Below are 26,730 nucleotides of genomic sequence, written 5' to 3'. Positions count from 1 at the left end.
GTGGAACATTTTCTTTTTCTAGGGCTTTAATCCCTTCTCCGTTAAAACTGGTGGGTGCTTCAGCCACATTCGAACGAATAAGAAACGTGGTTGCCACATTTCAATTCAGCAACGTTCAATCTACAAGGATCTCCACGAATTTTAAGAGGGAGCGAACAAAATGGTTTGGTTAAATGACCACGCACAATCTGTTGTTCGAGGACACACTCGTTTCCAGAAGGGGAGAGGAATCTTCAGATGTTCGCATGTGGGGAAACAGGAGGAAATACGAATCCCTTTACTCAGCTCGAACTCCTTCCCCACCTGTCAAGGCCACACCGCCGCTACCAGAGTTCTCATTCTCAACCCCATCTTACGTAATCTCCACTCCAACGAGGTCATCGGAGCTGCGCGAACTTACCTCGCTCTGGATGCTTCTCAGAAGCAAATTTTAGATTTTCTTTTCCATTATCACCTAATCGTCACTCCCTTGGGTTGCACAACCCTCCCCCACCTCTGTCCCCCCCACACTCGCAATCGTGTGTCCTTCGGTGAATTTCACAATTGCCTTCGGTGTTTCAGAAAAAAAATCCTAAAAATAGCGCTCGAACATTCTTCGTAAGCGGAAACGCAATTCGTTTGACCCTAATTAACGCCCACCGTCAGACGAAAGCAAGCACCGTCGCAGATCCGCTCTACTTCGTCAGCCGATGAATTTACGCCGTCTCGGCACGTTTTGGTTTTGTGTGGAAACTCGGGGCGACACTCCTTCGGACGAAAGAAGAGTGGAGGAAAGTCAGACACAAGTGGAGCCGCAGGTGGGCTTCCGCTGTTCGCACGGGCACTTAACAACCCCCCTCTGGAAATGGCGAAAGAAGTGGCCGCCGTCACTTGGTTTTCCGCTGTGGGATGAACGCCGATTCACGCATCTGCAGAAAAGTTTTTTTATTCTTTTCTTCTAAAGAGACACCGCTGACGGCTCTTCACCAGGGGGAGGGGGGCACATTCAGATATAAACCTTTATCAAAAGAGATCCTCCTTTAACCCACTAAACCCTCTTTTCTTTTCAAATTTCATCTCCCCCTTCGCCCTCCCCAGGAGTCTCCAAAGAGTCAAACAGACCGCGCTGCAATGAGATCATTCCAGTCACGACCACAATTTTTATTTTCTTTCAATTTCGACTGCTCTTGGGTTGGCCATCAGTGGCGATCGTTTGCGAGGGGGGCGGCTACGGAGGAAGTTTTGACATTAACTTTCTTAATTGAGCAGTCGGCCACTAGATGTCATTGGAAACATAATTAAAACTCTTTTAGGACTTTTAATTTCATTAGAAGTCCTAAAATTTCATTAAATCAGGACTTTTAATTTCAACGAGAGCTTTCAATGACAAATCGGAGTACTCTCTCTCCCCTCCCCCCACCCGAAAGGCTCCTGACAGGATTTCATAACAGCGACGTCATTTTGACGACACATCGAGACCATTCCTGCCAGTAGCCCGAGCTAAATTTGTGGAGGAGGAAATTCTGCTGAGGAGGAAAGTATGCACCAACAAGCCGATTAAAAAGACACGTGGTCCCTGACCCGAACCACGCGTTCTGTCACATTCGATGAATTGGAAACCCTCACTTTCAAAATGAACGAATCGATTGATTGCGATTTATTTGAAATTATTTGATACAGCGAGCACCCCTTCTCAAGGTGACACGGCGGTGGGACCATCCACTTCAACGAATGAATCCCTCGAGTCACTCGTGACCTCTCAATGTCGTCACGATTAGCTCGTCCACCCGACGACAGGAAGGGAACCTCTTCGCAGTTCGTGGCACATCGGCAACGGATGTTCACGATCTCCGAAGCACCACGGGAACCTCCTTTTAAATCGTAACATCAACGCGTGCCCCTTTTAACGTCGATGGGCCCGCGTCGCAGGCGAAGTTGTGATCACGCTCTTCCGATTACTGACTGCTGTGTTCGTTTGGCGAAGGAGAAGTCGCCGTCGTAGTGTCCTTCGTCCCTGTCCGGCCCCGACTCCTTGGGGGGGGGGGATTGCTTCGCAGCCCGTGGAAAAAAAATGTTCCTCCGCCGCACGATGCCGAAAGTAAGAAACACGTCGTCTGTGACGTAGTTGGCGACTTTGGCGCGCTCCCTTCCTCCGTATTAGTAGAGACAGCGGTGCCAGTCACACGTGGCGGTGCTATGACCTTTGAGAATGGGAAGTTCGCTCACCCCATCAAGTGGCTCCGTCTAGTGGAGGAGACCGGTGACGTATTTCGTCGATCTTCTGTAAGTCCCGAATACGTACGACTGCAGGTGTCGCCCCCTGGTGGTGCTGGTCATCGTAAATAGGCCGAGGACGAAGAGGACAACGCCTGTGGGGAACGCAAACACTTCGGTTAGTTCACCTCCCATCCCATAACGACTCAATTAAATAAAATATCACTTTTTTTATCACGGATTCAGATCCATTAATGAAGAGGGGCGTTTGGAAAGTTCGTGGCTTCAGTACGAAGGGTTCATTTGAGGAGTATTTTCAACGTAGTCGCCATTGGAGTCAACGCAGCCTCGCGGCGAAGAAAGTTCCGTTAGACCTCCTGGAATTCATCCGCTGCAGCAATGTCGGTGGTAAAGTGGATGGCAGACAGGTATTTTTTCAAAGAGGAAGTACGTCCGATGGGGCTAGGTCTGCTGAAAATGGGGGATGATCCAAGATTTCAAAGACGCACTCGTGCAGTGCTGCCATGGCAAATACAGACTTGTGAGTAGACGCGTTGTCCTGGTGGAACAAAACTGTTTGTTCAGTTTTCCTGTGTCTTTGATGATTTCACGCCATTTTTTATTTTCATACTTTCATTTTTTATTGCCCGTAATCCAGTAGCAACACTCCATCATCATCCCTTACAACCGATGCCATCACCTTGCCAGCAGAAGAAATCGACTTTGCTTTCTTTTGGAGGGGAAGTGGAGTTCTCTTTCCATCGTTTTTCATTTGCGTGTGGCTGAAAGTGATTGGCCCACCTCTTATCGATGGTTACAAACCAATCGAGGAAATTTGCTGGGTCTGCTCTAAAAAGATGCGAATATTATGTTAATGAATTCATAGACACTGGACGATTATATCACGTGGGAGGTTTAGCAGCTTCTTATTGAAATGAAAAATGCGTTCACTTATTGCTCTCTAAATTAGGTCGGAAGGACTGACCTGTTTGCTCTTGAAGTATATAAAACATCTTTATCAGTTGGATGGATTTCCCCCTTAGAGGCCATTGATGATCCAAGAGATCTCCTGCTGGAAAAACAGTGTCACCATAACCACAGGGTACTTCCTCATCAGACTATCGTCTCTTCAAGGAGCTTTCTTTGACTGCTAAAACTGCTTTCAGAATCATCATCAATAACTGCTTCTTTTAAAATTATATTTTTGGGACTGTCAACGCTCCGAGAACTTTGTGTATCTTCTTCGATACACGGAACTGCTCCTGATGCTGTTGGACGTGGGCTGTAGTGGCTGCTAACTGTAGTCTTTGGCGTAAGGGGTTCACGCGATCAGTCTGGAGTCGAGTTTCTTAATCGGGTGTTTATAATATTGTAGATGTAATCAGAACACATTGTTTTGTAAATAATCGAGTTTTCCTCTGTTTGACTTAATGCTAATATCATTGTCAATTGAAACTTCTTTCTCTCGTAGAACTGAAGACTGGACACACTGAGTTCCCGAAACGTAGAGCGTTTGGCAATTGAGGTGGTTCAATTTCTTTTAATTTCTACCAGTTCAATAATAAATTACTTAACCTACCACGTGATATAATAGGGTAGTGTTTTCAATGATTGTTCACTATCATTAACACGATAATGAACAATCACATAAACCCCTCTTCCAAGTAATTACACATCCAAATGACTCGTGCGTTTTCGATCTTTCTGTCAACGACTTTGGGGCTCCTCGTCCTGATTCCTTCTTCAAAGCGGAAACCTCTGCTACCATGTGGCACACCCGTCCAGTTTAGATACGCAAGACGTTGGCCGTGTGCCGAACTGTCACTCGTCGATCACCCATCGCCAAATCGTACGTACTGTGACCAACTTCTGAGGTGATGGACATTGCGAGTCTTCCACAGCGTGGGTCATCTTGCTCCCTCCCTCCCTCCCTCCCTCGTTTAAATCATGCCGCTCTCTTCTTAACGACGGAACAGAAGAGACATCCTCCCTCAATCTTGCAACCATACCCTCGTGGATTGCCTTTGGCGCTCGTCCCTTCTTTCCAAAATGTTAATTGGTCAACGTTCCTCATTCGCACAACTTTGTTGACCTCATCAGGACCTGAAATTAAAAAAAAAACCCGATGAGGTCAACGAAGTCGTGCGAATAAGTAAAAATGCCGTGAAGGGAATTTGTCACTCACCATTGTAACACTTTATTTAGAATGGGGGAGCAAATAAAGATTATTTATTTAAAGATGGGAGAGATCGGTCCCACTTTGCCACTAACCTTTCGTTCGTACTGGACCGCGAACTTTTCAAACGCCCGTCGTATCACAAAGAAGAAGAGACATTAAATAAAATCAGATTTTATTTTATTTTATTAATTAATAGCAAGATACACAACAGGTAACCATTAAAAGAGTATCTGAGATTAGAACAATGAACACAATAACAATAATAACAGATCCAACAGGAAGATAAACATTGATTCAAACATTAAAATCATATGTACAAAAGAGGATTGTATTAAGTTAAGTTACCGGTAAAACAAGTAATAATTAATCCGTTAGAGAATAGAAAAATAATATAACAAATAATAATTAGATGTGAGCTAGTCACTTTGCAGTTTAAGAGAAGAGGCAAACGTGTGGATGGAGTTCATCAGTGATTGGGAGTTGTCAAAGAAGTCAATGAGAGAGTCATTTGCTGATTCTGTTCAGTGGACTGAACTTCATAAAGTCCGTGGAGCAGAGTCAAGGCGAAACGGTGTAAGGTTCCTGACTTGTCTACAGGGAGCATTGAAGTTTATTTTACTCAGGATATCAGATGCTTCGTAAATTCCAGTGATTACTTTGGCTAGAAGGACGATGTCAGCAGTAACTCTTCTAGTGCACAGAGGCCTGAGATGAAAGTAATCACACAGCGATTCATAATACACTGAGTGATAGAATAGAGGATTGCGGTACGTAAGGTAACGGACAAAGTTTTTTTGGACTGCTTCAATTTTGTTAGTTAAAGTCTTTGTGTGAGGATTCCAAATGGATGAGTTGAATTCAAGGATTGGCAGAACAATAGTTTTATAAAGGATAACCGCATATCTGTAGCTTTTGAACTTGTATGTATTCCGTTTGATGAATCCCAGTGTTTTGAATGCTTTCCTCGTGATTTTAAGGACATGGGCATCGAATTTAGCACTGAGAAGAACTGCGAAAGGCATTCTGCGAGTGAATGTGGTTTGTAACTCGCTTAATAGATGGCGCAGCGTGTAATTCTGAGAAGATAACTTCTTAGCGACGTGTTTTTTCTTAAAGTCCCTCGTTGGGGTCAATGCACGATTTTAGGACGCGAAAAGAGACCGGATGTGAATGAAGTTTGGATTCGAAAAGAAAGAAAGAAGCACTTACCGCAGCAGAGGACAGCTTCACACGTCCAGCCACGTGCAAAGACGAGGTGCTGTTCCGGAACTCGGATCAACAATCGTTCCTGCGGAAGAAAGACCTCGTAGAGCGTGGGGACGGCCACCAACAAACCAGACGTGGCCAGGAGACTGCAGCATCCGATCCTCGTGTGACCAAAGTAAAGGAAGATGGAGGTCAAAGAAGACACGGCGAAGGTCACCCTGAACAAAAAATAAAAGTCGTGAGACACAAAGACCTGTTGTGCTCTCTCTCTCTCTCTGGTGCACTATGGACATAGATGTTGATGCGCCAAATAAATCCCCAATCAACCAACCTCTCTCTCTCTCTCTCTCTCCCCCCCCCCACCAGATAAAATTATTAAAAATGAAGGGCATCAGAACTGACGGTTTCTCAACCTTTCTCTTACGATATTCTTACATAACAGCGTTTCTCAGATTTTCGTCCCTTGTGCCACGCTCAGATTCGACGGGGCTAACCCATTGCATCCACGTACGAGTGCATTTCTAATTATTTGGAAAGGAGAGTGCATCCGAAGTTTTCCAAATGAATCAGAACGCGTATTTATTTTGGATTCAGTCATTCCACACGGCATCGCCAAAATCACTTTCAAAATTCTCTTTAACGCTTCGTCTAAACGATCTACGCCATCCCCCACCAAACGTTTGAGACAGAACTCTGATTGCGAACTATATTGGTCTGCAAAGATGATCAGCGACTTGCAAGGAGTAGATGGCAGTCGGGATATCGTCAAGTGGGCAAAATGTCTGCGGGTGACCCTGCTTACAAATTGAACATTTCGAAATCGACCAAATTACAAAAATGTTAACCGAAGAAATGGAAGTGCAGAGTGATATCGCGCTAAAGAAAGGTCTGGGCAGGCGCAAGCAACATACCCTACTCCCTTACAGAATCCGAGTGTGGAGCTACCACCCTCTATGAGTATGTCCCCGGGTTGTAGAGGGCTGCGTGCGTGTCACAAATACTAAAGAGGTGCAGCCCACACGAATTTGATATCGAAATGAAATTCGCATCGTGTTCCGGACAGCTGTGTGGTGTGTCCTGGTCTGCGGCCATTTTATGGAAGCGGCCCTTACATCTTCCAACACCACAATGCGCCACGTTGTAAAGCAAGGGCTGCGCACTCGTGCTAGAAGAGAATACCGGCAGAACTTTGCGGAACCCAGCCATGGACTCGGGTCTTAACTCAATAAACATCTCTGGAATGAAGCTGGATGCCGAATTAGGGAAAGGCTAAGGCCCTCTCCATTAGAGGGATTCGTGATTGCTTTAGAGAAGGAGTAAGTCTTCCACGACGCATAGCAGCAGGCATTAAGGTCGAAGGTAGGCCAAGGCGCTGAATTTCTCCAAATAAATAAATTTGCATAACGCTAAAAGCGGGGAAAATGCTCTCCGAAAAAGAAAGGAAAGGAGAGGAGAGGAAAGGAAAGAGGAGGTCTCCTACGGATCCGGTTAATGAATACAACAGGAAAGTATCAGCCATCGAAATTATCAAATAAGATCCGGGTGTTTTAAGAGATAGTGAGAAACCTTCTCTCCATTAATAAGTACGCACGATCTGTGGCTACATGAGTTCCACTCTGACTTGAACTGCAACTTCCATTTTTCTTATTTAAAGTTTCTTAACTTTAAGAAACTTGTTGCATTAAAGAAATGGTGTGTTCGACTGGCCGCTGTTTTATGTATTTAAGTGGCCTCCCTCCTTGGGAAGCGCTATACCCTCCAGCCACAGGAAAAAAAGCAGGGGTGGTCGCAGTAAACAGTTCACACTGAAGTCGTGTGACCTCCGCTAACGCAAACACGACGAGCGATTTCTGTTGACCTTCGTAGAGAGATCTGAACTGCTGCAGGTCCCCCAACAGTCAGCGCAGTTAATTAGCGCGAGGAGATAACAGTCTGGAGGGGCCCATGGGGGCTTTTGGTTAGTGCAGAATGGGAATATAGTACAAACAATTTGGGTGGTTCGCGATTAGAGCAGAAAGGGACTGAGGGCCTCGCGCTATTGACGTCAGCAGCTGCTGACGTCAATGAGAAAAATGCAAAAAATGAAAAGCACGTGACGAGATCGTACTTACCAAAGAAGAACTCTGACCAGGCGCCCAGCTAGAGCAAGCTGCACCCCCCATCCTCGCTCTTCTTGGAGGAACTCGAGCACCGTCAGCACCGGGTTGGGCAACCCTTCCAGCAGCGCCCTCTTCAAGTGTTCTTTCAGCGAACCTGAAATGATAAACGCACTTAAATTATCACCGAGGGACATAGCTCATTTACGAGTGGAAGATTTAGCGCCCACGCTGTGCGTACAACCCCCCCCCCCCCTCCACCACAATCAATAAATTTTAAACTTCGTTTTGTTCTCTCCTTTTTCAAGTTTCAATTATTTAGGAAAATTTATTTCGCGGTCGCCCCTGATAATCGGGACAACTCCGTCCGAGTCTGATGCTCGTCAGCTCTGTTTAAGGGGATTTCAAACTACCTTTCATTCAAAAGGCAACTGAACTTCCTACCGCATGAGATCGACAACAACATAGGGACAACAACCAACGTCAGCCTCATCCAATCGCTCTTTCTCAATATTTCCCCTTAAATGCTTCTACCAAATGTGCGCAGTACATGCAACAAACTACACCCTCTACAAACCATTACGTTACTAGAAGAATCTTCCACTAAAACCCAGGGCTGTAGTGAAGGATATACGCTGTATACCTCCGGATTTTTGTAGGTCATATATATATTAAATGTAATTTAAAGTCAAAGATGGAAAAGATGAATAAGAAAGGTATGAAAAACGCACCAAAACGCTCAAAGCTGCAGTAAAGAATGCAAAAGTATATAAGAATGTGAGAATAGAAAAGGCTGATAAATTTTGGTCAGATATTTCATCAGGGGACTACACCTGACCATGTATCAGGAACTCCGTTTCTATACTTGTCCATAACAGTGGAAGAGAGGTGAAATAAAGCCAAAAAGGATAAAATTAGCAAGCACATTCTTTTACAGTATGGACAAGATAGTCCCAACGCAGCGTCAATAGTATGAAAATTATTAAGATTTTAGAAATAAACAAGGAGTTACCTTTTATTCAGTCAGTAGGATTTCTTCTTTAGCGATTCTCTTTATGCGAATAAATTACGAAATGATGCGTTGAAACAAAATTACATAATTTCGAACTCATAATGTGTTCCTCACTAATGACACACGGACAGTTCAACACCCCAGGATCACAGCGGCGAACCCCAACCCGATCCCAGATATATCAAACCCCCCACGCAACCTCTAGTGAAGGAAGACATTTTGTCATAAACGCGAATTTGGAATACGAATAAAATACTATTAAAATGAGATAAAAGTACGATAAACCAATGAAATTAAAGGATTTTAAAATATTTTAAATTATGTAATTTTGTTTCAACGTATCATTTCGTAATTTATTCGCATAAAGAGATTTGGTAAAGAAGAATAAATTCTTCTGACAATAAAATGTAACTCCTTCTTTATGTCTAAAATATTAATAGAACGTAGGAAAAATTGAGCTCATCTAAGCTCTCATTTGTGTAGAAAATTATTAAGTCAAAAATAAGGAGAAGGCTAAAAAATGTGATTAAGTGTTTTCAGAATGGGAAAAAGGTTTTGAAATATATGCGGATTTTTAAGTAAATTTAGAAAAACATTTTAGTGTTGGAATTGTGTGGAAAATGAGAAGAATTAAAATAAACAGGAAGAACACACGGTATGGGGAGAGGTATTAAATTGAGGATGGGGAAGGGATAAAGGCGTAATTAAACAAAGAAGAAAATAGCGATAGAATGAGGATATTTGGAACGTTCGCATCACCCTCGTATTGCACTAACGGCTCTACGAACGGGAAGAAAGGTAGAATTAGAAAGTAGAAATGTAAAATGTATAGAAAAAGTTATTAAAACTTACCCAGCTAGCTGGGGTTGTAAAGCCCAACCTTATAGTAAGGATTGGTTTTGTAAGGGTTGGTATAAAAAGGGGAGGAATATCAAATGCATGCACTTCAGGGGAAAAAGCAGACCTAGAAAAGAACTGTAACCTAAAGTATAACAACAAAGGGAACGATCCGTGGAGTTTTCAAGTAATACGAAGAGGAAGGAAGATGGTGAGAAAATAAAGACACGTATTTAGTAGAGTAGATGAATGGATCTAAAACATTAGTGACTTAGCTGCAGGATAAAGCAATTTATAGCAGCATAACGGACTTAATAGAATGCTGTGAAGAAGTAGAAATAGATGTGGAAATAGTGACCTCTATAGTCGTATTTTAGAAGAAAGAAGAAGAACTCTTTATTATATAGAGAAGGCACTTTGCTGTATCCAACTCCCTTCACGGCTACGAGCCAGGGGTTTAAATAAAAGAAATTACTCAACATAATAAACAAAGAGAAAAATGACAAAAAACAAAAACAGCATTATGACTCCAGAAAGGTTTCAACACTGGAGTGATGGATCCATGGCAGTGATGGACAGGTCCTCGGGAGCAAGTTCTACTGTCCTGTTACGTGGTCGTGGGAAGGAAGTCGACCGACTACGTTCTGACTATATTTCTTATCTTTTTTTTTTTTTTTTTTTTTATGGAAACCTCAAACACGAAAGGTATCAAAACGTATAGTACTTAGTACCGTGCATGAGTTGAAAGAGAAATATGTGGGGGGGGGGGGTGCCGGAAACTTTTCTCTAGAGACTAAACATGGGTTTCACCACTTCAAGCCTCCGCTGCTAACTTGTAGAGGTCGCCGTTCAAGGAGTGTACGTCCTACAGCATTTGTACGGGTAGGAACTTTAACCAGCTTGGAATGGCCTGTAGGATTGGATTAGCCCTAAGGCTTGGGACCGGTATCTTCCATCCGCAATTAGCCCAGAAATCTGGTACTGAAATAATGCCGACCATCATTTTGATGGCAAAGACGAGTCTTCTCTCGTGAATTATGGCAGGAAGACGTCTGACGTTCAGAGCTGCCGCCATCTGGGTGGTCCTTGGTGCAGGGGGAAGCCGAAATTTCCATATGGCCCACTTTAGTAGACAAAAAATGCCCCGCGAAATTCCGTCTAAGATGGGTGGAAGCAATTGAAGTCCAGATTCGGCGCCATAGAGTATGATCGGATAGACAATGTCTTAATACAGCTGCACCCAACAGCCTGGTCATGGACGTGCATTAGTTGTTGTTTACTCATCCACCGGAGTCGACAGAACTTTATTTGCAAGTGGTCTATGTGCAGTAGAAAGGACAGCTTTTGATCAAAAAGAACGCCCAGATCTGTATGTTGTTGGACGGCAGAAATCGCGCATCCTCTTAAAATGGGTTGCACTATTGTTGGGCTCCGTCTGATAGAGAGAAAATCAACTGTTTCGACTTCTCAGGATTGATTTGAAATCCGAAACAGGAGAGGAAGGCCTCAAGGTTCCGGATTTTCTGAAGGATTAAGGTATTGATGTATTCAGCAGTGTCTCCTGGACTGATAGGAGTAAACAGTTTTATGTCATCGGCAAAGGTGAGGATATCAGTTCGGCCTATCACAAATGGCACGAGAATAGCTGAGAACAAGATTCCGGACAGGACCCCGCCTTGCGGGACTCCAGCTGTAATATTTATTTTTATTTATTTATTAAATCTGTTTATTGCTCTGCCGAAGAGCCACCCTCTGCACAGCAGAAGGCTAGGGGGGGGTGATATTTACACACAGAGGTTAAGACAGCGACATGTGCCTGGCGGTTACATGGGGCCAATGTATGCTTAACACGAAAGGTACAGAACTTAGTGTTTATTATTCCACATAATTGAAAGAATTAAAGGACATTATTTTCTCAAAATTGCTATAAATTACAAAAGCATAAGAGAAATATACAAAATATAGAGAAATGAGGCAGTCCTTCACCGGTTGTTGCACGTGGGATCTCTTCAATTCTTCACTCTTGAACGTAATAGTGCAGCCAGGCGTCTTTGGAGTAGTAGATTCTAAGAGAGAGAGGACCAGTGATGGCTTCACTTTATTTTCCTTTTCACCTATCTTTAAGGGGATGCATTGTGGTGGTATTTTCCTTCTGGTGGCGTCTCAGAAGTGTACGTTTGCATATGTGTCCTTTAGCTTCTGACGTCTGTATGTATGCTGCTCGCAGATTCCATTGAGGTCGATGACTAGATTGTTCATCAGATCTACCGTGTTTCCTGGGAACATGCGTCTCAATATTCCTGGTGTAAAGCAGATTGCTATCTCGGACAATAATGGGCCTCTTCTCAAGCATTGTCTGAATAAACCAGAATGGAGACGTGCTCTGGTTAAGAGCCCAGAGATAGATGAGAGTGGTGTTAGAAAAGAGAGAGAAATATCTATAACGTACAGATGTGGTTGGAATAAAAGGACTTTACTGAAATAAAGTCAAAAGATATATAAAAATAAATCAGTTCGTAAATAAACAAGAAGTATTTAAACATGGCCGTAATAAAATGAATAGAAAGTAGACCAAGGAATGTGGCTACTTAGCGAAACTTAGAGAAAAAGGACCTTGTATAATCTAAATAAATTTTAAATTATACCGATTAGGGGGTATAGCGTACACATAATTTTTTTTGATATCCTGGAAATGAATAATTACAAATTGTAAAATAAATAGCGGGAAATATGCAAAGAACAACAAAAAATCCTGAGATGAAGAGGCCGGTTAAGACTTAACAGTTATAACCTGCAGCCCAAAATGGAGTGAAACCAAAACTGAAGTAATATCCGTAACCATTTCTGTAAAAATGAATCTATCTATCGTTGATAGAGTGGCATAAATCCAAAGGTAGCTTCAGATGTGAATCCAAATGTGAAAGGGCGTACGCACAGGATGAGGAAATCTAGTTTAAATCCAGCAATGAAAGGATAGGAAAGAAATCCGAGGATGCATATGACTAGATGACTGTAGACCCAATGGTAGGGTAATCAGGCATCAAATCCTAAGGAGACCGTAGAAATTAAAAAAATTTATACAAATATCTTTTTGTAATGTAAATAAAGAGTCACACAGATCCACGGAGTTGAAGAATCCAATGATGAAGAAATATTGAATTAAATTTCAGTAGTAATGAATATGCGCAATAGTGAATGAGGTTATTAAACATCCAAAGGAATAATCAGCTGACTGGAGACAAATGGTTGCTATAAGACTCAAGTAGCAATAAATCCAAAGCCGGATATTCAAAAGGTAGAGTTGTAAGGTTTCAAATCTTTCGAGTATTTTAAAGTCGCTTTAATACTTGAAAGATCCAAGACCAAAAAAATTGCATTTTACCTTCGTGTTTTATCCGTGCCTGGAGACAAGAAGGAAATATCAATCAAGTCTCAACACGGGAAGTGAATTATAAGTAATTTCATAAAGGATTGGAAAAACTTACATCAGATGAATACGTGAAAGAAGTGGACACTTAAAAAGTAGAAACTCAATGAGTAAAGAAACAAAGCAATCATTCCAATGAAAATAATTCCATACGAAATCACGTACAGTTATTACTCACCGAGTGGAAGAAACCCCACCAAATAATATTACAGCTGTACAAATACGAATAGAAGTGACCACTTCATAGCAGATGATAATGAATTTATTCTCGATTTTATTTTATTTAACCATTTCGTATTAATAATTTTACTTTACAGTTCCCCCACCTCCAAATTGGCTTTGCAATTCAGCCCGTAATTTTCTTAATTCATCATACCTTTTAGGATATTAACATTCTTTCGCCTTTTCAAATCTACATTACTTCTTTCTTCTACTACTATCCTTACCCTTCTAGTCCTTGGCACATTTTTTAGTAATTCTCACCTCCAGCTATGCAAATTTTATCATACTTAGCTATTCTTATAACACTGGTGTTCAAAGAAAGTGCATCACCCCTTAAAATTGTAATTGTCGTCCGAATAACGTAAGTATATGGCAATATTTCTTGCAGATTGCGTCATACAAGATTGACACGCGTAGGTGATGACGTAATATTGCATCAGCTGTTACTTTCAGCTATATAAGCACGCACCGCAAGAGTTGCAGTCATCACTTGCTTGTGTCAGGATGGCGAGTTACGTGCAGTTGGCGCCACGAAAAAAGAGTTGCTTTAAGTGGGGAAGGATGTTCTTCTGACATATTGCTTATGGAGAGAGTGTCTTGTAATCAGTCGACATTGAGTAGGTTTCTTTCCAAACTCAACAATACTGGTTCTGCTGGTAGGAAAAAAGGAACTGGACGAAAACCAGTCCTTAGGCCAAAACAGGACAGCGTTTTGAAGCGCTTATGTCTTAAAAACCGTAAAGCTTCTTCCTAGTCTGAGCTGAAAACAGAATGGGAAGAACATACAGGAGTGGTAGCGAGTGATAGCCGTTTCCTCTCAGACCTGCATCTCAATGCATAAAAACTCCTCATCGAAATTCATACAGTAAAAAAAAAGACAACAGAGGATACATTGAAAAAGGATACTCAGAAGATAAGGGGTGTAACACTTGCTGGTACTAATTCAGTAGATACAGTCAATGAGGCTGTCGGCTGCTGCCTAAACCCGCCACACCAAAAACAATCGCTTTGGTGATCTTATGCCGACGTTACCGCTATTAGCCCAACTGGCGTCCAACCCAAGGGTAAAGACAACCAAAACGGCACCCATGAAGAGAACCAACCTCTTAATCCCAGCGCTGTGTCGTATTTCCCTCCATCTCTAACAAACATTAATGAAAAGTGTATCATAAGACATCATCCGAAACCCAATCAACGAAAGATTTGCCCAGCATATAACTACAATATGACGGCTGTACTGACTCGGGACCAAATATTTGTGTCAAGATTAAATCCAAAAACCACTACTCAGGCAATCATAGAAATGTATTGGAAGGAATACTCCATCAAAGTAGATCTTAGAAAACTACGTACGCGACATGTATCTTGTGCCTCTTTCATTGTCTCAAAGCCAGCTGACCCCTGCCAACCGCTAATAAGCTTGGACCCATGGCCACAAAATACTCTAATCAAACCTTTTGAAGACAGAAAAGCTAGCGTGCTCCAGAGGGGACATAATAATACTCAGGTATAGCAATTACAGAGTCCCATCCACACCCGCATCTGTAACTATCAGATGCTACATTCATAACATAAGAGGCATAAGTTGCAAACTCCATACACTTCAATCTATTCTCCTTACTGCAGAGTAAGATATTGTTTAATGGAGACCTGGATGAACCACAATAGATGTATTGACACTCTTTGCCTCCCTTTGAACTATGCTGCTCAAGTTAATGGATGGGCCATTCGCCGCAGTGGTGGAGTTGCAATCATCTACAAAAATTCCTTTTCTCGACATAGGACCAACTCAAGTAGTTCCGAAAACTTTGAAGCCATTTCTGTAATCCTTGACTTCGATGAAATTAGAATACAGGTTTGCACTGTCTACCTCCCTCCAGAACACTCCCTAGAGGTTAGAACGGAATTAGCGACCTGGATTACTACCAATCTCCAACCCAACGTCCCTACTATTCTCGTAGGGGACTTCATCATGCCCCTGCCAAGGTACTCAACGGCTCGGTCTTCTCTGGAAAACATGTTACATAAGTTCGACCTTCATCCTCTTCAAATTCTCCCAACTCGCGGAAATCAGCAGCTCGACCTCATTTTTCACAACACACCTCATGCAGAACTTATCGAACCAACCTTCTTTTTCAAATCAGATCATCAACCGTTAGATTGTGAATTTTATGCCCACTCTGACCTCTCTAATATCTCGGTTGAAGGATGTGGCCCGCTGCATACGAGAAGATTCTTTTCAAACAAGTTCATTAAGCGAGAAATAATCCTCCATCGCCTCACTACGTATAAATGGAACTGTCTGTTAGAAAAGTCAGGGCCTGAAGCTGCTTCCATCCTGGCTGAAGAATTATTTCAAATAGCTTGTGTTGGTGCGTCTAAGGATATTCGGATCTCACATCGATCTAACTAGTGGTTTAACAACAATATGAAGGTTGTGTTTGTAAGAAAACAAAAGGCTTACAGAAAATGGCAGAAAACCAGAACCGCTGAAGACTACATCGCTTACAAAAAAGAACGAGCCTGTTTCTTAAAGCACAAACACCAAGAGTACAACTTTGCAATTTCTAAAAAGCTTAAACAGTCTAAAAAATCAATAACAATAAGAATACCAACTTCATCATGGACGAAACCTCATTTAGGGAATGGGCGAACTTCAGAATCTCTCCAGATCCCAATTTAAAGTATAACTCTCTCGCACCAGACAAAACCAGTTGGCTAGTAAATTACATGAATAACATGACTCCTTCCGGATCCAATCTTGATATCAGACCTCTACTAACAGAAATCACCACAACCAAAGAAAATGTAATTCAGGCATTAAATAGTCTCCCAAATAAATCCACTTCTGGCCCCGATATGTTCCCCCTCTTCATCATGAAAGTAAGCAGTCCATTCATCATCGAAGTCTTGCTACACATATTTAGAGAAACCCTACACACTGGAATTATCCCTGAAATATGGAAACATTATCGAGAAGACTCTGCTGCCAATTCTTGTTATGCATTTTTTTCCATAAAAGACCACCATATTTACACACTGTGATTCCAAAGAGATCAACTGTGACGAATTTATTGGACACACTATCCGGATCCAAACGACTCTGAACGCCAAACAACAGATTGATGTAGCATTTTTAGACATTCAAGCTGCTCTCGATAATGTCTCAATCAATTCCTTGATGACAATACTTGACAGGAATTTCGGAATACAGGGAGGCCTATTAAAAGTCATCGTTTCCATTCTCAAACAAAGGCATTTGAGAGTAGAACATAGAACCTTTCATTCGAACCACGTCGTCTACAGAGGATTCCCCCAAGGTGGCGTCCTTTCTGCACTATTTTTTGCTGCCGCTTTGGACCCCTTCCTCTACGCATCCTGACTGCAGCTCTTACGCAGATGATATAAAACTCTTCATCTCGTCAAAAAACGGTGACAAATCTGACGCAGTCAACGTCCATGCCACTGCCCTAATAGAAGAACTTGACCATTATCTTGAGAATATTGGCCTATTCATAAATCCGACCAAGTCAGCACAAATATCTTTCACCAACTTGAAGAAGAAGATGAACATAGACATCAACATCAATGGTATTATGGTCCAAAAGGTTTCTCATCACACTGATCTAGGGCTCACCTGGGATGAAGGCCTGACCTTCCAACAGCACTTCGCCAACACTAAGGCAAAAACTCTGTCAGCAATGTGGGCGATAAGACAGGAACTTACTGGAATAAACAACTAAAAACTTGCCACTCACTACATACAAACATGCCTTGTTCCGATTCCCATGTATGCCTCGACGATCTGGTCCTCTACTTCCCTCACTAACATAAAAAAATTCATGGGTATCGAGTACTGGATTTTAAGGTGGTTGAACCGTGTTAATGGCTACCCCTTCACCATCTCGAGATCAATCATGTATGCTAACCCTGGTTGCACTTCTTGGGATCAGTTGATCATTGCAGGAAATCTGCGCAATCTCTGTCTACGCCTCATCGATCGCTTTGACGCTCCAAATGTCCATAATCTTGTTCTAGGCTTTCCCACGCCCTTTGCAATAGTGCATGGATTCCCCTAAGAAGAATCTTATTAGAGAATTTAACTATGCTTAGAAGATGTTTTCCGTCTAACATCCTCCAAACGTACAACACCCTGAAGATTGATCCCCACAAGTTCTGTGATGAGAAAGCGTACAGATCTGAGAAGATACAGGACATGTACCACCACATACAACTGTAGAAGTTTCCTGATTATCTCCTTCAGGATGGAATCTCCCATCAACTCTACTTTGCTGAATAATTAATTTGTTTTAAATCATTATGTGTTTTGTATGTACAGATGTATTGGCTGTATATGCACACATTAGGACGCGTATGTGTTTATATGTCTCTACCTTTTGCTTGTGTCACTGTATATATTTGTATCTGCTTTATTTGCTCACTTTAGACGTTATTTGTTGGAATATAGAAACTAATGTTTATGTATGCGTAATTTATGTACCATTTCTATGTTTGCTCTCTAAGTTATAATATACAAATGTATAGGGGCACCGTCCTAGCTGAAGGCTGTTCAGGAGTGAAGCATATGTAATAAATTGAATAAATAAGTGCAGTAACAGTCAGAAGACGCCTCTTCAAAAATGGACTTGTAGTCCTAAGAAGAAGCCCGTCCTCACACTAAAAATAAAAAGGTCCGATTTATTTGGTGTAAAGAGCATGTCAAATGGATCCACCCCCGAGCAGTGGAAGTCAGTTATTTTCTCAGATGAGAAGAAATTCAACTTGCATGGCTCTGATGGCAGACAAATGAGTCCCCAGCCATAGACGTGGTGAAGAATACCATCGAGACTGTATGGTGTCTACAGTGAAATTCCCTACCAGCCAAATGATATGGGGGTGCATTTTGTATCACCTGCAGTTTATAAAATGTTCTGTCTGGCTGCCTTTGGGTGCAGGTATATTAAGACATGTGTCTATCCGGTCATACTTTATGGCGCAGAAGTCTGGACCTCAACTGCCGCAACGCATCTGAGAAGGATTTTTGCAGGCGAATTTTGGCTATTGAAGTGGGCCATATGGAAATTTCGGCTTCCCCCTGCACCATGGACCACCCAGATGGCAACAGCTGTAAACATCAGACGTCTTCCTGCCATTATCCATGAGAGAAGACTCGTCTTTGCTGTAAAAATGATGGTTGGAATTATTTCGGAACCACACTTCTGGGCTAACTGCGGTTGGAGGATCCCAGTCCCAAGCCTTCGGGCCAATCCAGTCCTCCAGGCCACCCCAAACCGGTTAAAGTTATCCGATCGGTTCTTACCCGTGAAAATGCTGCAGTTCATACACTCTTTGGATGGCGACCTCTACAAGTTCGCATTGGATAAATACAGACAGAACTTACTCCATCCACTTCCTTCTCAGGACCATGTCACAGGACATTAGAACCTGCTCCCAAGGGCTAATGCTCCTAAAAACCAAATAACAAACAAACAGCTCCCAAGGACCTGTCCATCGCTGCCATGGATCCACACTACATTGTTCCAACTTTCTGCGCCTGCTTAGAGGACTCGAGCACTGTAAAAGGACTGCTCCCTGGAGAATAATTTAACGTGATAACATGCTGTTGTGTATATATGTTCACACGTAAATTTTTCATTTGCTTTTCTATACTTGTATAATTAGTAATAATATTATTTTTTCTTCTATCTCATCCTTGTTTATTACATTCTACTAGTCTTTACTGTAATATAGTATTAACCTTTGTAACCTTGTATTAGCCTTTACTGTAAACCCCTGGCTTGTAGCCGTGAAGGGTATTGTGTAGGGCATGTGCGTTCTGTATGCAATAAAGAGTTCTTCTTCTTCTTCTTCTGGTATACTCTACATAGGTAACATTCATAGAATATACCTTCTGCTAATTTTACGATTACAGCACTGGTCAGCCTCTCGATTACCTCAGCCTCAATAATTTCAGGGACAGCAGACGCTGCGGAGGCGTTGCGTTACTGTACTCATCCAGTTTCAATCAGTCCAGATTTCAGATGACCAAATCAGATAACTTCGAAGCCATACGGGCTACATTAAGAAAGGTGCGATACAACCCCAAATATGTTTTGTATATCTACATTACAACCATAAACAAAATTCAAGAAGTGAACTGCTAGCATGGACAGCAGCCAAACTAGCTCACAAAACCCCACCTTCATTATAGGCGATTTTAATAAGCCTACGCCTAGACATGATGAACGCACTTAAGATCTCATATCAGCCATTGGCACATTTGGCTTAGTTCACCAAACTACGCCTCCTACCAGAGGAACTAGATGCTGGATCTATTATTGCACAATCTACCACACCTTGGTCTGACCACTGAACACCACAGCATCCCTTCTTGTAATCACTCTCCAATCACGTTTCAGTTCAACGACTCAAACGCTGGCGAAGCTTGCGGGAATGAGGTGATGACTAAAGCAATATATTCCGTAAAGTACTTAGACCCAGAGATCATTCTTGCACGTCTCATAGAAATGAATGGAAGGATCCACAGCAAGAATCAATAGACATCGCTGTATCTTGCCTGTCTAACCAACTAGTTGAAATTGCCACCCAAGGAGAAATTTACATTGGTTCATTATTGGTTCCAAGCAAATAAAATTCTCCCATAGATCCAAGACATGTTCAATGCTAAAGTCGGAGTTGCGTTCAAGAGGAAATAAAAAGCTTTCAGAATATGTAAAAAATACCATAACTCAGCTGACTACCTAATGTACAAGAAAGAGTGGGCGACCTTCCTTAACTGTAAACGAAAGGCAATCCGGCAGTTGGTACTCAATAAAATAATCCACTCCAAACATATTACATCCAAATTCAACAAGGATTTCCATATAGAGAAGAAGGTATTTCAGGAATGGGTATCTTTGACCTTTAACGAGGTGCCATCAGATCCAAAAACCACAAACCTAAGCGCATTCGTCATGCACTCCAGTCATCATCATCATCGTCATCAGCCATTTTCGATCCACTGCAGGATGAAGGCCTCTCCAGCAACTTTCCAGTTCCTTTGTTTTGAGCACTGGCCATCCATTTACTACCCACAGACTCATGAATTTCATCTATCCATCTCCGCCTTTGTCTTCCAGGTTTTCTTCTATCTCCTCTTGGGTACCATTCTGTTATTTTCTTAGTCCATCTGTCATCATGTCTTCGAGCTATGTGTCCTGCCCAAGACCATTTTAGTTCTTTAATTTTGATAAGAATGTCCTTTACTTGACTTTCTGCCTAATCCATGTGTTTCTCTTCTAATCTAACAGTCCGATTCCCAATATAATTCGTTCCATTCTTCGCTGTGTAGTTCTCAGCTTCTCTTCCATTCTTTTGGTGAGTGCCCAAGTTTCACTTCCATAAGTCATGGTGGGGAGTATACATTGGTTCATTATTTTACGTTTCAGACAAGCTGGGATATTGCTCTTCAGTATGTGACTATATTTCCTGAATGCTATCCATCCAAAATTTATTCTTCTCTTGACTTCCAGCCATTTATCATTATTACAGCTAATAACTTGTCCCAGATAAGTATATGACTCCACCTTTTCAATTACTGCTCCTTCAATCATTATATCCCTTTCTGTGGCATACTTGTTCATCATTACTTTTGTTTTAGCCATATTCATCTTTAGTCCTAAATCCTTACTAACTGTGCATAACTGATTAAGATTTTCCTCTAATTCTTTGGGATCGTGGCTCATGATCTGAAAGCTTCCTCAAGGGCAGCAGTAAACAGGTTCGGAGATATTGTGTCTCCTTGTCGAACTCCTTTCTCGATTTTAAATTTGCTACTGTCTTTGCCTAGTCTAATGAAGGAGATAGCACTGTCATATATTTTCTTCAAAATCATAATATATGGGGTATCAATGCCTTGTCTTTCCAGTGCCCGAAACATTGTCTTATGCTGTATGGAGTCAAATGCCTTTTCATAATCCACAAATGCCAGGCATAATGGTGTTTTATATTCATTTGCTTTCTCCATTAGCTGTGATATTACAGGAAGGTGACTGTTCACCCTTTTCTTGAAAAAAGTGTTCATTACTGACAATCTTCGAGATTCTGTAAATTCCACAAGTCTTTCACCAGTTCCAAAATTCCCTATAGTTCCCCTTTCTGCAATGTTTTGTCTCTTTCCAACCTTAGCATTGGAGTCCCCCATATTGATATTGTAGTGGGTTTTCTGCTCATCTAGAAGCCTCTCAATTTCGACGTATATTTCTTCAACCTCTTCATCATCATGGATCGATGTTGGTGCATAGATCATTATAACCTTTAGCTTGTATCTCTTAGAAATCCTAAGTAGTAGTCTTGACACCCTTGGTTATGTACTTTTGAATTCTAAAATGTTTTTTATATCTTTATGGACCAGAAAGGTTTTTATATCTTTATGGACCAGAAAGGTTTTTATATCTTTATGGACCAGAAAGGCATGTCCACCTTCGCTCCTTTCACTCTTTCGATGGTGTACAGCAGATTTCCATTTGATAAACTTATAAGTGATTCATTTCTTCTTCTTGTTTCTGCCAAACCGATGATATTCCAATTCCCATTTTCTGATTCCTTTTCCAGCTCTAATATCCTCTTCACCGATGAGCGATCTTACGTTGTAACAGGCCAAGTTCAGTTTCCGTGCATGGCAGCCTGGTCGTACCCAGAGATTCTTAGCACCCTCTGCTTCCACTCTGATCCTCTCGCTGTCGTAAGAGCGGGAGTGAAACCCTTGGGAATGAGGGCTATTTGTTTCGTTGTGCTGGAGGGTTTGGTCTTTTCCTCTTCGTGCAGACTAGGCGTCTTGAAGTCGTCCAGACAAGCCCTTTGAACTATAACTCTAAAAAAAACAACACCTTATAAATAACATCAAGAGACTTCCCAATAAATTTACAATTGGTCCTGAGGGCTTCCTTATATCCTTTTACTATCTCAAGGGCCATTCTCTACTCAAACCTTAACATCACACCCTGGATGCAGCGGACAATTAACAGGAACATACACACTCTCGCACAAATGCTCACAGGCAGAGTGGATGCTAAAGTCCTGGATAATATTCTAGTCAAACCGCGTGCCACTTCTAGACACGTTGCAGAGGAGTGAAATTATCCACTGCGTCCAGTCCTGAACAATCTTAGGAGCCTGCAAAGATTCTTCTCATCAAATGTAGCAAAAATATTTAATTCCAAAGATGCACAAAGATGCCGAAAAACTGTGTGAGGTTGCAGCATACTGGAAAGAGATCTTCCAGGATTCTTATCGAAATATGAATCGGTTGCAAAGTACCAAAATATTGAGAGTAAAAGTGAAACTTTCTGCTTTATGAACAATAAAAATTTGGTAAGCTATTGACTGCTAAAATCCCTAACAGTTATGTTAATATGTAAGTTATAGATGGAATTATTGGTGAATTGTAAATATATGATTTGTATAATGTATGTATACAATCATTAATGTGTAAATACTGTATATATTAAACATAAAATGTGTATAAAATGTATTTCGGGACGAGACTACGTGTTCAGTATATGTAACCCACTGCACGTAGTATCTCGTACCCTGATATGTACTTAACACCCTCCTGGCACTTTGCCGTTCCTGGGTGGTTTCCTTTTCTGGAATAAACAGATGATAATAAATAATAATATTCATGCTTAAAGTGTGTGGTGCCTTCATTGTGGAACTCTCTTCTTATAATCTTTAATCGCATATTGAAGTCCGGATCAATCCTAACAATCTTGAATCACTACAGGGTGCAATCCATGCCCAAAAGAAGAAACCCAAAGGAACCTAAGACTTCAGACCAATCTCAGTGGGCTGCTCTCTATTAAATGTGTTTGAGAAAGCTATCTTATCAGCACTGATCGACCAATGCTTCTCTCACAGACCCAAACACCTGCATACTCTGATCCCCAAAAGATCTACATATACAAACTTACTAGACACCCTGTTTAAAATTCAAACTGCTCTCAACAGTAAGTGTCAGCTGGACGTCATCTTCCTGGATATTTCATCTGCTTATGATAAGCTCTCAATTCCCGCTCTCATCTACATTCTGGAAAAGTACTTTGGCATTACTGGAAGCCTGTTAAAAACCATCAACCTCATCCTTACAAAAAGACAACTCATCATCAGCTATAAATCCTTCCAATAGGAGTGCATTATAACGAGAGGAGTACCACAGAGAGGTGTCCTATCCTGTGTACTGTTCGCCGCTGCCCTTGAACCTTTCCTCGCAAAGTACACTGATTTATCATCATATGCAGATGACCTAAAATTATATATAAAATCAAATGACCCTGAACAAACCCACCTGATCAACAGCCTTGTAACCTATCTACTGCAAATAGGTCTGGAACTAAACATATCTAAATCACATTTACAAAAAAGAGAATCAAAAATGACATCACAACGGAGTGCAGATAAGGAAAGTGAAGTCTCACACCGACCTCGGCTTGACTTGCGACGAGGGCCGGCCTCACTTTTCAAAACCATTTTTCGACCATGAAAACTAAGACTTTTTCGGTGATGTGGGCAATTCGACAAGAGCTGACGGGGTTACTCAACGTTGATGTAGTCGGATACGTCCAGCGGTGCCTACAACGTGTTGCGGTCATGTGACAACCGATCGCACTGTATGCATCACCAATCTGGTCTTCTGCCCCTACGTCGTCCATGAACAGATTCCTAGCGGTCGAGTACTGGGTGGTAATGCGATGGATGAACATGGTCACGGGCAACACATTCACCATCTGTCCCCAGGGCCGTTTTATATTCCAACTTAAACATGGAGAGTTCACATTGCATCCAGGAACATTCTTCTTCTTTCTCAGATGCTTACCGGTGCGATTGACGCCCTCAGTCATTGAGGACTTATGTCTACTCCACGTGTTGGACGCAGTAATGACAACCCTACCTAGCGTTGCATTCTGTACTGTCCAATGTGTACTGTCCGAAGAATTTCTTCCCAAACAACGCAGTCACCGTTTTCAATTGATTGGTTCGTGACCACCCTGCGAAATACTGTGAAGGCAAGCAGTTGAGGGTGAAGAGCCTCTCTGTAGCGCACAGCTTGCTGAATTATAGAACGGGAGCACCCCATGAGGAAACTACTGGGATAAAGAAGGTGGAATGACGAACGTGAAATGACTGTTGAGAAAATCCACTTTTGAATGAGACTAAATAATTTCCCCTTTCAATTTTGTCAATAATCGTATTTTGTAAACAACGCTGTAAATATACTCACTTGTGTAAAAATCGCAATTCTTGCATTGTTGTACCCCCCTCCCCCTTAGTAACTTCAAGCGGATAAAGTAAAATCAAAGATAACTAGAAAGAACGCTAAAATATCTTAATAAGTTGGAAGGTCAACCTACCTTCGTCCCACGAAAACGTCCTCTGGAATGCGTGTCCCGCGAGGTCATCTACACGAAAAGAAAAAAAAAATGACATCAGCACTCGTCACAATCGAACGTTGAACAGCATTGCAATCGCAGACTTGATCAAGGGCAAGCTGTCAGGTGGCAAAATGGACTTTGGGCAGGATGTTCCCTTTACAGCACCAGCAGTGCGCATCGAAACGTGTCCCCTCTAATTTGCACCCCCCTCCTCCTGCTACTCACACTTCGAGTGACAAGGGAGGGGCAGATGTAACGCTGTTAATCGAGGAAACGTGGGACGGAGAGTAACGCATAACCAGGCCACACATGAAAATTGAAAACAAAACAAATAAATTTTCTGTTTATACTCCAGGACGACCACATCAGTCAAAGGAGTTCACAAGGTAGAGATAACACAAGAAACAGCACCGTATTTAGCAGTGACAGGCTTGAACCCCGGTTCACTCAAAGAGCGCGTGTTACTGCACACTCGCTCCTGACCACTCGGCTACGTCAGGGATTAGTGGCTACTTTATTAGGCCCACCTGACCTTTCACGAAGTGGAGCGCTACTTCAGTAACGGCATCCCTTCTTCGTACGAAAAGCGATGCCGTTACTGCTGCGTGGAAAATAATGTGCGATGCAGTGCGAGAATGGGCAACGGGAAAGATTTAATGGCATGGCAGTGGAAGCACCAATGAGTACCTCGGAAACTGCAACCCTGCTGGAGTTTCCACGAAACGGATGGAGTACTGTAGTCGACTTCCGAACCGAGTTCCACTCCTGTCAGATGAACGACGACGCGCAACATTAGACACCCTCTCCGTACACTTTTAAATCTGCTGCCTTTAAAGCGAATTGCAACACCACAACGAAAGCAACGCGGAGATGGGAAAAATCCCTGGTGCCGTTAGACACGAATACACTTTACTCCACTCCCGTCAGCAAAAAACAAGACGGTACGCTCACTCTGGAACATCAGCGCTGGTCAGTGGAGGATTGGTAAACGATGTCTGCTCTGACGACTCCGTTCCTTCCGCTGCACGCTGATGGAAGGACAGAATACGACGAAAACAAGAACACGGACTCGTTCTACCATGACAGCATGACTCCACCGACCACCCCTACGAATATCGAAGATGTAGGACGGTGGCGGCACTGGTGACCGTGATGCACCTTGGGCCTCCTTGATAGTCGGGTTAGAAGTCCAAATTTCAGATTGGCTGAGTATCAGATGGATATCAAGGAGCCCCATCAGGAAATTGTTTCCGACCGGGCGCGTTGAGATATTCACAGATGAGGACATTGCGCACGTGGTTGCAGGTTAGGCCTGACGTAGCCGAGTGGTCAGGAGCGAGAGTGCATAGCACGCGTTCCTTGAGTGGACCGGGGTTCAAGCCCGTGACTACTAAATACGATAAATATTTGTATTGACGATTTATTGTAAACTCTACTGACTTGGTTGTCCTGCCGGAGTATAAACAGAAAAAATTTAGTTATTTAACGGAGTCTAGAACTGGTTCCTGGAACGTGAGAGTGAATTCAGCTACGAATCGGAGGTGCGCAACCATTCAATTTGTAACAACTGTGTGAAGCAGTTGAGTCAACAAGGACTAGCATCCCTAGTTGAGCCCATGCCACGACGAATCCGGTCGGTTCTGGGGGCTAAAATGGAATGTGCTCGCTATTAGGTGGAAGTGTTTAATAAAGTGGTCATTGAGTCCAAGAAGATGCGCGACACTTCTGCACAAAGGTAATTAAAGCGAAAGGGGAGTGGGAGATTCGCCAGCGGAAAAGAGCAGTTTTTCCCTTATGTGAAAGTAGGAAAGAAGGAAGGAAATCTTAAAGGGCTACTGCACGTTCGAAATGGGGAAATCAGAGACAATCCAGCACGAATTGTGGACCAAGGAAAGAGCTCAATTAGAAATGAGTAAATATGGACTGGCGAATCTGATTTCTTTGGTTGTGAATATAACAGCGTCAGCGATTAAAAATCCGATACAGAAACACGTTGTTGAAAATAAACTCTTAAAGGGCCTTTGAAGGTCAAGTCCAATCCCACAGCCACAGTTCACTGCTCGATTGCGTGATAATGCATCGAGACAATAATGCATTGTCTCAATGCATTTTCGTCCAGCAAAACAGGC

The 26,730-nt window shown here is 42.2% G+C and overlaps 1 protein-coding gene across 2 annotated transcripts in view; it reads right to left on the bottom strand.

Annotated features, from left to right (window-relative positions):
• Positions 1–1,468: 1,468 nt before the first annotated feature.
• LOC150081190 (uncharacterized) overlaps positions 1,469–26,730 on the bottom strand; it is a 42,296-nt gene continuing 17,034 nt past the window's right edge. Inside the window, exons 5-8 of one of the 2 annotated variants that reach the window (XM_090379002.1) lie at positions 24,581–24,628; positions 7,690–7,831; positions 5,582–5,796; positions 1,469–2,348 (exon numbers count right to left, since the gene is read on the bottom strand). In XM_090379002.1, the coding sequence (XP_090235128.1) occupies positions 2,224–2,348; positions 5,582–5,796; positions 7,690–7,831; positions 24,581–24,628 (530 nt within the window). In that variant the 3' untranslated portion in view covers positions 1,469–2,223. The remainder of the gene's footprint in view (positions 2,349–5,581; positions 5,797–7,689; positions 7,832–24,580; positions 24,629–26,730) is intronic. The other variant, XM_090379003.1, reaches the window with a different exon arrangement.

The sequence above is a fragment of the Mastigoproctus giganteus genome, chromosome 8, assembly GCF_048544385.1.
Source record: "Mastigoproctus giganteus isolate SK-2022 chromosome 8, ASM4854438v1, whole genome shotgun sequence".
Lineage (NCBI taxonomy): Eukaryota > Metazoa > Arthropoda > Arachnida > Uropygi > Thelyphonidae > Mastigoproctus > Mastigoproctus giganteus.
This window is presented reverse-complemented; position numbering and strand designations above follow the sequence as displayed.